This window comes from Thrips palmi, unplaced genomic scaffold, assembly GCF_012932325.1.
Source record: "Thrips palmi isolate BJ-2018 unplaced genomic scaffold, TpBJ-2018v1 HiC_scaffold_5, whole genome shotgun sequence".
In the NCBI taxonomy this organism is placed as follows: domain Eukaryota; kingdom Metazoa; phylum Arthropoda; class Insecta; order Thysanoptera; family Thripidae; genus Thrips; species Thrips palmi.
This window is the reverse complement of record NW_023144632.1, coordinates 15,581,120-15,590,830: the sequence shown is the minus strand read 5'-3', so window position 1 is coordinate 15,590,830 and position 9,711 is coordinate 15,581,120. Positions and strand designations below refer to the sequence as shown.

The following is a 9,711-nucleotide window of genomic DNA, read 5'->3' as shown; positions in this document are numbered from 1 at the left end:
GTGGCCGTGCTCCTCACAGTCATCTGTCTTTCGCGCCACTCGCTTACACGCAATTGTGCAACAATTTCAATTTCGCGAATCGTCTGAGATAGTTTCGTCGCATAAGAGGAGGAAAGCATCGGATCAACTTCGGAGAAACAACTTTAATCAGCTTGGGACATTACAACAGTCGGGCAACCCGTTCTCGAGTGGGAGTTGGGGTGCAGGGAAGACCGGCGGCGGAGGCACTTGCAGTGGAGCGGCGGGAGCGGCCGTCAGGGCCGCCTTCTCGCGGAGCGTCCGCTTCCGGTGGCAGAGCATCGCAGTGGCGGCGGGGACGAGGAGCACCGGAAGCAAGACCCCAACCATCAAGATGACGGCCGTCCGATCGAAGTCGCCGACACTTCCTTTTCCTGGAGGCAAAGATAAGGCACGTCAAAACAACGTAAAAATTATGGCCGTTCTTTGTGGGGGTGGGGGCGAAATTTTGGCTGTAATCATTGTGAGCTATGGTTTCCTGACAACAACAACAACACTAATGATGGGTAAAACTGAAATAGGTAGATCATAGCGAAGGGAATTCAGTGTAATTCTTTCCGAGTGGCCATGCAGCCGCGGCCGCGTGCCGTTCTTGAGTGATTGGGCAGTTATCTGGTCGCGAGTCGAATAGTATTTGCGTAAACAGCCGCGCCGCAACGTAAGTGCAACTCGTAGATAATGAAGACGCACCGTCAAGGAGGTGTGGTGTTGTCGAGGTCACGTGCACGGAGAAGGCGAAGCTCTCCTCCAAGGAGGTGGTGGTGTTGGAGCCGTCCCGGCCCTCGCTGCTCCTCTTGGCCCGGCCGCCCCGGCCCGCGGAGTCGCAGCTCTCCTGCAAGACAACATGGTGCAAGTTCAACACGATGGCCGATATCCCCTAGGGGGAGCAACTTCCCTCGTGGATTTACAAAATTTGAACACATTCCACATTCAGGTGGCAAAACGCATGAAAGGAGGCGAAATATGTAGCAAAGACGCCATAAATATTGCACAATCCAGCGCATTCCCACAATCATTGTACACCCACAAAATGTTACAGAGGGCCACCGGCCACCCCTCGGACATCTCGCTTGAGTCTCGAGTGCCACCCTTGGTCCAACCCCCAGCGACTCACCGGGGCGGTCTTGCAGTCGGCGCGGTCGAGGCAGGCCACCACCCTGGCGGAGAGGACGAGCTGGTCGCCGTCCTGCATGCCCCTGAACATGAAGACCCTCATGTTGAGCAGGGAGACGAGGGGGTCGCCCGCCAGCCAGGCCTGGGGCCGCGGGCTGACGGCGCGCATGTCGGCGTTGGAGCAGCCGTCGGCAGACACCAGGTGCACGGCCTCGGAGCCGCGCCGCACCACCACGTCGGACAGGCGGGAGGACTGCCAGCCTGCCAACACGATACGACGGAACGCGACCCCGCCGCAGGGCAGGTCAAGTCAAGTCCGAGGCGAGCGCCCGCGGAAGACAGGGTAGGCACCCCTCCACGCGCGTACGTAGCCTAAAGCGTAGGGTGGCCTATCCTGTCGACTGCAGGCGCCCGGGCACCGCGCCGCCCCGCTGTCAAACTTGAAGTGAGCAGACTGCAAACTCTGCACTTCTAAAAGCGGAGACTGCAAAGTCCACACCTCCGCATTTCAAAAGTGGGGGGTTCTCCTCGCATGGTTCGACAGAGTCGCGCCGCACAGTGGGCCAGACCGGCCTTCTGGCCCACTGTGCGCGGACCACGCTGGAGCACTGACCGTCGCCACGCCGGACCACGGCGCGCAGCTGCAGCTCGTCGCCGAGGTGCACGGCCCCGCCCGGCTGCATGGGCCGCGAGAACTCGCCGGCGCCGCCGCGCCGCAACAGCTGCAGGTGCGCGTGCAGGGGCGCGCGCTCGCCGCCGACGTGCACCACCCCGGCGGAACGGCCCGACCTGGAAACGGAGTGGAGCGGAGTCAGGCGTTACAGCCTCCCTTCTAGTGCAGCAGACTCATTCCGAGAGTCGCTTCCGTCGCTCTGTCTCTTTCGCGCCGATACGGGACGGCCCGTGAGTGCGAGAAAGACAGATCGACGAAAACGACCCTCAGCATGGAATCAGTGTGCAGTGTGGCATCGGAAAGGCGCGACTCGTAGACAGTCGTAGACAGTCGTCGACGCGTACGCTGGCTGGACCGGCGAGATCCTGGCCTGCTGCAGCAGCGACACGGTGGCGGGCTGCAGCGAGCACTGCAGCAGCAGCACGGGGTCCGAGGCGAGGCGGAGGCCGGGCAGGGTGGGCATCAGCAGGCGCGCGCACAGCCTGGCCTGCGGCAGGGCAAGCACAGAGAGGAAGATGAAGCGACTCTGTGGCCTGCACTTCTCGCTCTGGCTCTCTCGCACTCGTGGAGTGTGCCGCAGGAATACGAGAGACAGAGCCTGGAGTGGTGGAGCGCTTGACTGGTTCACAGTGACGGCAGTCACTTCACGATGGCGGAGCCGGGCGGGCCACAGTTGGCCAGCCAGAAGACCGGTGGGGGCGGCGAAAATCCTACTCCAGAGTCGCTGAATGGGACTTGAACAGAACGTCACTGAACCTCCATCGTTGGGGTCAACCGTCCGGTTCGAGTCCCATTCAGCGGCTCTGGAGTAGGATTTTCGCCGCCTCCACCGGTGGGGTGGACGGCGTTGGACTCACCTCGCCGTCGGCGGAGCAGCCCTTGACGCCGCACCGCGTCAGGTCGGGGTTGCTGAGGTCCACCAGGAAGCGGTGGTGCGGGTCGGCGGGGTCCGCGATGACCCTGCAGCCCGTGGCGCCGCCGCCGGCCGCGGCCTCCAGGACGGGCGGCCACGCCGCGAACGTCTGCGACGTGATGGTGGCGGTGAAGCGGGCGCGGGACGCGGTGCGGAAGCAGCTCATATCTGTCGCGGCAGAGAAGGGTTTCAGGGAACTCTCTCTCTCGCAATCGTGGGCCATCCCGACCCGTGCGGAGAGACAGAGAAGCGACGAAGAGATCCTTTGAACTCAGGCTGCCGCAGCGTGCCGCAGCAGCACGCCAGTCGAAGCCAGCGTACCTGAGACTCGGACACCGTGCTCGTCCGCCGCGCCGACGCGGAGGGCGTTGTCCAGGTGGCGAGGCTGCGCCAGGTGCGCCAGCTGCGCCGTGCCCGCGTCCAGCGACGCCACGCCGGGCCGGGCGGCGGGGAAGTACGTCTCGGGGAGCTGCACGGCACTCTCGGGGTGCGGGAGGACATCGGCCAGGGGCTGCTTCGGGGGCCCGTACGAGTTTGAGGGAATGTCGTCGCGAAGGGGTTGTTTTGGAGGACCGTACGAGTTTGAGGGAACCTCGTCACGAAGGGGTTGTTTCGGAGGACCGTACGAGGGAATGTCGTCGCGAAGGGGTTGTTTCGGGGGGCCATACGAGTTTGAGGGAACCTCGTCGCGAAAGGGTTGTTTCGGAGGACCGTATGAGTTTGGGGGAACCTCGTCGCGAAGGGGTTGTTTCGGAGGACCGTACGAGGGAATGTCGTCGCGAAGGGGTTGTTTCGGGGGGCCGTACGAATTTGAGGGAACGTCGTCGCGAAGGGGTTGTTTTGGGGGGCCGTACGAGTTTGAGGGAACGTCGTCGCGAAGGGGTTGTTTCGGAGGACCGTACGAGTTTGGGGGAACCTCGTCGCGAAGGGGTTGTTTCGGAGGACCGTACGAGTTTGAGGGAACGTCGTCGCGAAGGGGTTGTTTTGGGGGGCCGTACGAGTTTGAGGGAACGTCGTCGTGGAGGGGCTCTTTTGGGGGCAGGTAACTGTCGACCTCTGCGTCGTCCCTGAGGGGCTGCTTCGGGGGGATGTAAGAGTCCACCGGCGCGCCTGACGGTGGGTTGTAACTGAAGGGCAACTCGTCCTGCATGGCGGGCACCTTGGCGGGCAGGTAGGCGGGGGCGGGCCGCGACGGCGTGCTGCTCGGGCCATAGGGCCAGGCGGGGCGCGCCGGCTCCTCCAGCGGAAGTAGCTCCTTGGGCGGCAGGTAGTCCCCGTCGAGCGGGGTCCAAGTGCTTGCCGTCGGCTCGGCCAATGGCTCGGCCTGGACGGGCCGTGGGTAGCTGTAGCCAGTCTTGGATTCGTCCTGCTGGGGACGGGGGTAGGTGTATCCCCCACCAGGCTTCGGGTAGACGTAACCTGCCGAGGATTCGTCCTCTTGAGGCCGAGGATAGACGTATCCTGCCGAGGGCCTGGCTTCGTCCTGCTGGGGCTTGCGGTAGTCGTATCCTGCCGAAGTCCCGGCGTCGTCTAGTTGTGGGTTCCGGTAGTCGAAACCGCGGACCGAGCTGGAGGCGTCCTCCATGGGGGGCTGCAGGTCGGCGCTCGGCTCCTCGGAGACGTCCTTGTCCGCGCGGTCCAGGGCACCATCCTCGTCGTCCTCCCACAACAGCATGGTGCGCGGCGTCGTCTCGTTGTCCGTCGCCGCCTTGCTGGCGTACACCACCATGAGCTTGGGCTTGGCGGCGGCGCCGTTCGCCCTGCCCGTCGACGCGGTGCTCACTTTGGACTTCCCCTCCGCCTTGCGCGAGGCATTGACGGGGACGGCCTTGACGGGGGCGACCTTGACGGGGACGGCCTTGACGGCGACCTTGCTGGTGGCGTTGATGGCGTCCAGGCGCTGCGTGGTGCCGTCCGTGACTCGGGGCACCGCGGTGCTGTTGAGCGAGGGCCCCGAGGTCGCGTCCGCGCCGTGGTCCCTGAGCCCGCCGGCCAGGACGAGAACAGCAGCCAGCAGAAGACACAGCACTGAGAGTGGCATGGCGAGGGCGCGTCGCCACAGGAAGGTGGAGGCTCGCGTCGGCGAGGAGCGGCGCGCACCGCGTCGAAGGTCAACGTGAACGTGAACGTCCTTCCGCGACGTCGCGCGGCGTGAGACTGTGACTGCGGCGGCTCACCGCGGGTTGGGTTCGGGTCGACCCGGTCGTGCCCGGGAGTCGGGACCGGGCCACTGGGGATTCTGGGGATGTGCTGCCCCGGCCCGCCGGCCCGTCCATGCGTCGCCGAGCGTGCGTGCGTTCCGGGCCGATCAAGTCACGTTGCTCGCGGTCCGGGCCGGCGCGACGCGACACCGACACCGCGGCGATGGCGGCGAGTCGCGTCGGGACGGGACAGGCGCCTGTCATCCGGCGTGGACGTGTGAGGATAAGCTGAGCAGCCCGGCACGCGGCACCTCGCAGCCACAGTCCCTCCCAGCACTGCCCTGCCGCGGCGAATCCAGAAAGTAGTTCGGAAATGCGGCAACCGAAGCGACTCGCTATGAAGGAGATGGGTGCCGATATGGACGAGTGAAGTTCAACTTTTGTGTTGAAAGTGCAAGAAAATAAAATATAAGGCTTAAGATTAATAGAAAGGCATCATGTGCTATAAAGTGGGAAAAATGTTATTTGTGCAGTCCACTTCCTAAGTAAGTTGTGCCTTCGAGATGGTGGTGGGGAAGTCCCCCCCCCCTCCCCCTTTTTTCGGCCGTAAGGACCTGTATATTGACTCTCCATCGCCAGACGCCATCAAAATTTGTCTCTTCGAGGTGCTCCCATTAAGAGGCGGGAATGATTTACTGGATTCCTCGGCCCGGTCCAGAGTGTCCGCATCTTCGAGGAACGCAAACCGCTAAGCATAACGGGGCTGTGCATGGCGCCGCGCTGACGCTAAGAGGGGTTCGGCGCTGCCTCTGCGGCCTGGGGCACCCTGCTTGCGTCGCTCTGTCTCTCTCGCGCCTGCACGGGGCGCCCCATGAGTGCGAGAGAGACAGAGCGACGAGAGCAGAGCTCGGAATGAGGCTGCTGGGGCCGGGCAAGGGCTTATCGCGGTGGCGGCACGATCGGCCACCGCGGACGGTGGCGGACGCCCTCCGCGTCACTGCCAGGCACCACAAGGCACCAGCTGGGCGGGGCCCCTTCCCTCCTCGCCACGCTGATGGGATGGGAGGGGCAGAGACGCCCGAGGACGCCCTGCTGTATCCCCGCTGCCAAATGAGCCCGGATACAGTTTCATTCGGGATCGGCTTAGAGGGCCGCGCTGCGCTGCGCTCTGCTCCGCGCCTGTGGCTTTTGGCAGCAGCCAGCGGTGCCGGAGTCACGCCGCCCAGTCTGCCCTCCACCGACCGATGCTGGATATTGGAGAGGTCCTGTCACGAGGACGACCGTCGCCGCTCCTCCCTCCGCCGCAGCGCGATTCCATAGAACATTCCTTCCGTGCTGTCTCTCTCTCTCTCGCACCCGTAAGGGACGTCCCCTGAGTGCGAGGGAGACAGCGACCAGAGGTACTGGCCTCGGCCCACCGCAAGAGCATCGGGTAGGGCGAGAAGGATTGTGTGATGTAGAGACGACAAGAACGACTGAGATCATTAAAACGACGCTTTATTCCAAGAAGTGTTATCTAATAAAGGGATGAAAGAAAACATTCGTATTCAAATTTGAAACAATTGTCAATCAACAACAAATAAAAAAATGAAAGAAAGAAAAAAATAATGGTGCAGCGTGTAAAACTATACAATGTTGTCACATCGTTGAACACTTTTTGGCTTACATAATTAACAAATAAAAACAGAAAGTTGAGTTAACTTTGTCAATGAGGTCTGCGTTAGTCACATTCACCCTTCAGCCTCTTAATACTAGTATGAGGTTTAATTTCAGGTCCCACACGCCTTGGTGCAGTGGCTGCCTTATTAGCAGGATTGACGGCAGCAGCTCCATCTAGAAAATGAAATGAAATGTTTTTTCTCCAAAAACTGAACAAACATACTGAGAATAAACAAACAGAAAGACAAAAGACATACCTTGCAGCCACCTCACTTGAATTGCTGGTCCCATTCCTTTCTCATTCCTAGCCGCAATACGGAAGAGAATTGCTGGTTTGGCGCCACCATCTATATGGGCTTCACTTAGTGTTTCAAAGCCTACAGAGCATTGGTTTTCTACACCTTGGTATATTCTTACAAATGCTAACTGAGTTGCTCCACTGGAAACCACCTAAACAGAAATAAAAATAAAAAGTTTTAAAAAAATGATCAAAGCAACAAAAATTGATTACTGTAAATAATTAACTGTTCAGATAAAAGGAAAAGCTTCCACCAATAAAAATAATCACCTGTGAATCAGTTGTAGCTTTCCGAACAGCCATATATACAGTGTAGTCCGCAATTTGGCCAGATGCAGCGGAGGGTGGATCCCAAGTCAAATGTGCTCCTTCTGTTGTTTTTGATATCTTGATAGAAGATGGTGCACTAGGTACACCTGGCATAGAAGTTCTAAAGGCTGAAATCTGTCCCAAGATAAAATTAGAATATATCTCCCAAAACTGCAAACTAGTGTAATAAGTCCATAAAATTTAATTACAAACCTCACTCCAGGGTCCACGACCAGATGAGTTTATGGCAGCAACACGGAACTTGTAAGCCTTTCCAGCTTCTAGTTCCAACTTTGCTAATGCTCTGTGATCTGGCAGAGTGCTGGTAGTGACGCCTTGCCAGTTTTTATCCCAGCTCTGACCTTCTTCGTTTGGAACAAAGAAGGTCCGCACTATACAGTGGGTCCCCTTACAAATCCCCACATCCATCCACTGTGGTTCATCACCTTCATTTTTAACGTCAGAAGACTCCACCTGCAACATTAAGAAGACAAAAGTTTAAAAAATAGACCCAATAATATGAAAAATAAAAACTCAAACGAATGAGTAGTTTACACAACACATAAATACCTCATTTTTCACCCCATTAGAGGGAGTTTGGTGATGAAGGGCTGCCGAAGCGAGAGTAGCCAGAGCATCAGACTCTGCACCTGGTTGACTATCGGAAGAAGTCTCTGGCTCTCTCTCCTCCTGCTCCTGTTTAATCTCTTCTTGCTTCATGAGAGCTTCATGGAGCTGAGCTCTAATTCTTTCCTGCATTTGAGCAGCTGTTTCTTCTCCATTGGCTTCTTCCTCAGGTTTGTCGTCACCTTCCATCAACTGCATGCCCTGAAGGGTTTCTTGCCCAGAGAGGAGATGAACAGTGCCGTCAGGGTTAACTACTAATTTCCCATTCAGATCACTTAATGATCCACCCATGTGATCTCCTGCAGCCAAAATTGTGAAACCACTTGCGTTTGCAGCAGCAGAACTATCAATTTCGCCTTCTGAAAGAGGCAGCTCTAGAGTGTCACCAGTATCTGTAGCACTGTCCTCTGCAGCAAGTTCTGACAGTTCTGTAGCATTTTCGTTGTTGCTAGGAGAAGTTGGTTCTTCCATTTTCTCAGGCACTGGTTGCAATTCATTTTCTTGTGGCTCTGGCAGCGGATCAAGAGCCTCTTGCACACCTGATTCTTCTTGCTGCTCAAGCAGCATTCCTTCTTCAGCCTCAGCTTGAGATGGTTCTTCTGACTTATGTTGAACATACTCAAACATGGCTTCATCAGCTGCAGTTACAGGAACATCAGAGGGCTCTTCAATTCCACTAGTTCCAACCAAATCCTCTCCAGTATTTTCCTCCTCATTTGCGTCAGCCTCTTCCATGAGCTGATGTGGGGGTTCACCTTCCACTATGAGAGCTTTGGTCTCCGACAGAAAATCATCTGTGGTGGAGATGGCCTCATCATGTGTTTCCATTGGCTCGTCCACTTGCTCAAGACTAGAAACCTCTGGATGTTCAAAAGAACGACTAGTTTCTTCTCCACCATCTGCTGCCATTTCAGTGTCACGATCACCTTCCACTAGACTTTCAGCTTCATTGTCTAGTTGCTGTGCCATCACAGACTCTTCGTTGTTTCCGTCAATGTCTTCTGTAAGAGTTTCATCATTAACAATGTCAGTTGGTGCTTCCCGCTCAGTCTCTAACAAGTGCTCAGGAAGCTCTCCATCGGCAGTAGCCACTGCTGCTTCACTAATCGCACTATTCAAAGTATCAAGGGACCCAATTTCATTTGCATTACCACTATCCGGTGCCGCCAGGCTGTCTTCCTCCATTACTTCATCTAAGAGCATGGATTCAGTAGATTCCACTGGATTCTCCATCGCAAACAATTCATCCAATACCTGCAATGAAACAGTGGCACATTAGTTTTCTACACAATAGTCCCAGTAAAAGCCTAACTGCACTCCCATGGCACTAGGGACCGGCTAGGAAGCTGTGCGGACAGCCTCAAACGTACAATTAAGTTTAAAATAGATGGCATGCTGCACTACTAATAAGTAGGACGGAAAAATAAATAAATAATGATTGAAATTCCACGAGTGTCCAGAGGTTAGAGATACGATTGTCATGAGATTATCCAGGTGAAGGATCAAAATAATAGGTCATTTCTAGCCGGTCCGACTGCAATTTAAAATGAGTCAGCATTAGCGATAGGAATCGGGGCAAGGGAACGAGTAGTAATTACGTCTCCAAAGAGGCTGTTACCTAGGCGCGGCACCCTGGGGCACCCTTTAGAAAGAAGATGCCGGTTCGAGACAGACACAAGACAACTTTCCAATTTTTAGAAAATGATCCGAGAAGACGAGCACTTCCTCTGGAGAAAGGATTGATTCAAACTTTACCTACGACGGTGAGCGGTAACGACGGCTGTGCAGCACTGACAACTGCGTGCACTAGAAGAAAGCCGACGCTAGAAGCGTTTCTCAAACTCAAGCGATGCACGAACGATTTCTCATAGATTCACGGTGGAAAGTCACCGAGCCTCACAGCGAGGAACCGCACAAAGGACAGGGAGAACAACAAAACGAAAAAGTTTGATGTTTCCAG

General features: G+C 56.7%; 3 protein-coding genes across 11 annotated transcripts; all 3 read right to left on the bottom strand.

The window, feature by feature from the left end:
• Positions 1-136: 136 nt before the first annotated feature.
• Positions 137-1,720, bottom strand: LOC117650651. Its single transcript, XM_034394212.1, has 3 exons — positions 1,133-1,720; positions 709-850; positions 137-392 (listed from the first exon to the last, which is right to left on the bottom strand). The coding sequence occupies exons 1-3, from the start codon at positions 1,298-1,300 to the stop codon at positions 148-150; spliced, it is 555 nt and encodes a 184-aa protein (XP_034250103.1). The 5' UTR covers positions 1,301-1,720; the 3' UTR covers positions 137-147.
• A 1,268-nt stretch (positions 1,721-2,988) lies between these two features.
• On the bottom strand, positions 2,989-4,852 carry LOC117651206 (proline-rich extensin-like protein EPR1). Its single transcript, XM_034395019.1, has one exon. The coding sequence runs from the start codon at positions 4,756-4,758 to the stop codon at positions 2,989-2,991; it is 1,770 nt and encodes a 589-aa protein (XP_034250910.1). The 5' UTR covers positions 4,759-4,852.
• Positions 4,853-6,334: 1,482 nt separating this feature from the next.
• LOC117651006 (host cell factor 1-like) lies at positions 6,335-9,644 on the bottom strand. Of its 9 annotated transcripts, none has more exons than XM_034394703.1 (7): positions 9,507-9,644; positions 8,903-9,005; positions 7,695-8,749; positions 7,338-7,598; positions 7,086-7,259; positions 6,775-6,967; positions 6,335-6,691 (listed from the first exon to the last, which is right to left on the bottom strand). In XM_034394703.1, exons 2-7 carry the CDS (start codon positions 8,982-8,984, stop codon positions 6,579-6,581), a joined length of 1,878 nt encoding a protein of 625 aa, XP_034250594.1. In that variant the 5' UTR covers positions 8,985-9,005; positions 9,507-9,644; the 3' UTR covers positions 6,335-6,578. The 9 variants fall into 9 exon arrangements, with proteins under 9 accessions (XP_034250594.1, XP_034250592.1, XP_034250593.1 ...); XM_034394701.1 differs by having other exon boundaries at positions 7,695-8,752; positions 9,507-9,643; XM_034394702.1 differs by having other exon boundaries at positions 7,695-8,752; positions 9,370-9,507.
• Positions 9,645-9,711: the final 67 nt, after the last annotated feature.

Excerpts from the sequence above, each read along its gene's own strand:
- LOC117650651 (XM_034394212.1), bottom strand. The coding sequence starts at position 1,300 with ATGCGCGCCGTCAGCCCGCGGCCCCAGGCCTGGCTGGCGGGCGACCCC. Across the intron at positions 851-1,132 it reads CCGACTGCAAGACCGCCCCG|GAGAGCTGCGACTCCGCGGG; the intron begins GTGAGTCGCTGG and ends GTTGTCTTGCAG. Across the intron at positions 393-708 it reads AACACCACACCTCCTTGACG|GAAAAGGAAGTGTCGGCGAC; the intron begins GTGCGTCTTCAT and ends CTTTGCCTCCAG.
- LOC117651206 (XM_034395019.1), bottom strand. The coding sequence starts at position 4,758 with ATGCCACTCTCAGTGCTGTGTCTTCTGCTGGCTGCTGTTCTCGTCCTG.
- LOC117651006 (XM_034394695.1), bottom strand. The coding sequence starts at position 9,145 with ATGCCATCTATTTTAAACTTAATT. Across the intron at positions 6,968-7,085 it reads AAGCTACAACTGATTCACAG|GTGGTTTCCAGTGGAGCAAC; the intron begins GTGATTATTTTT and ends ATTTCTGTTTAG. Across the intron at positions 6,692-6,774 it reads TCAAGTGAGGTGGCTGCAAG|ATGGAGCTGCTGCCGTCAAT; the intron begins GTATGTCTTTTG and ends TTCATTTTCTAG.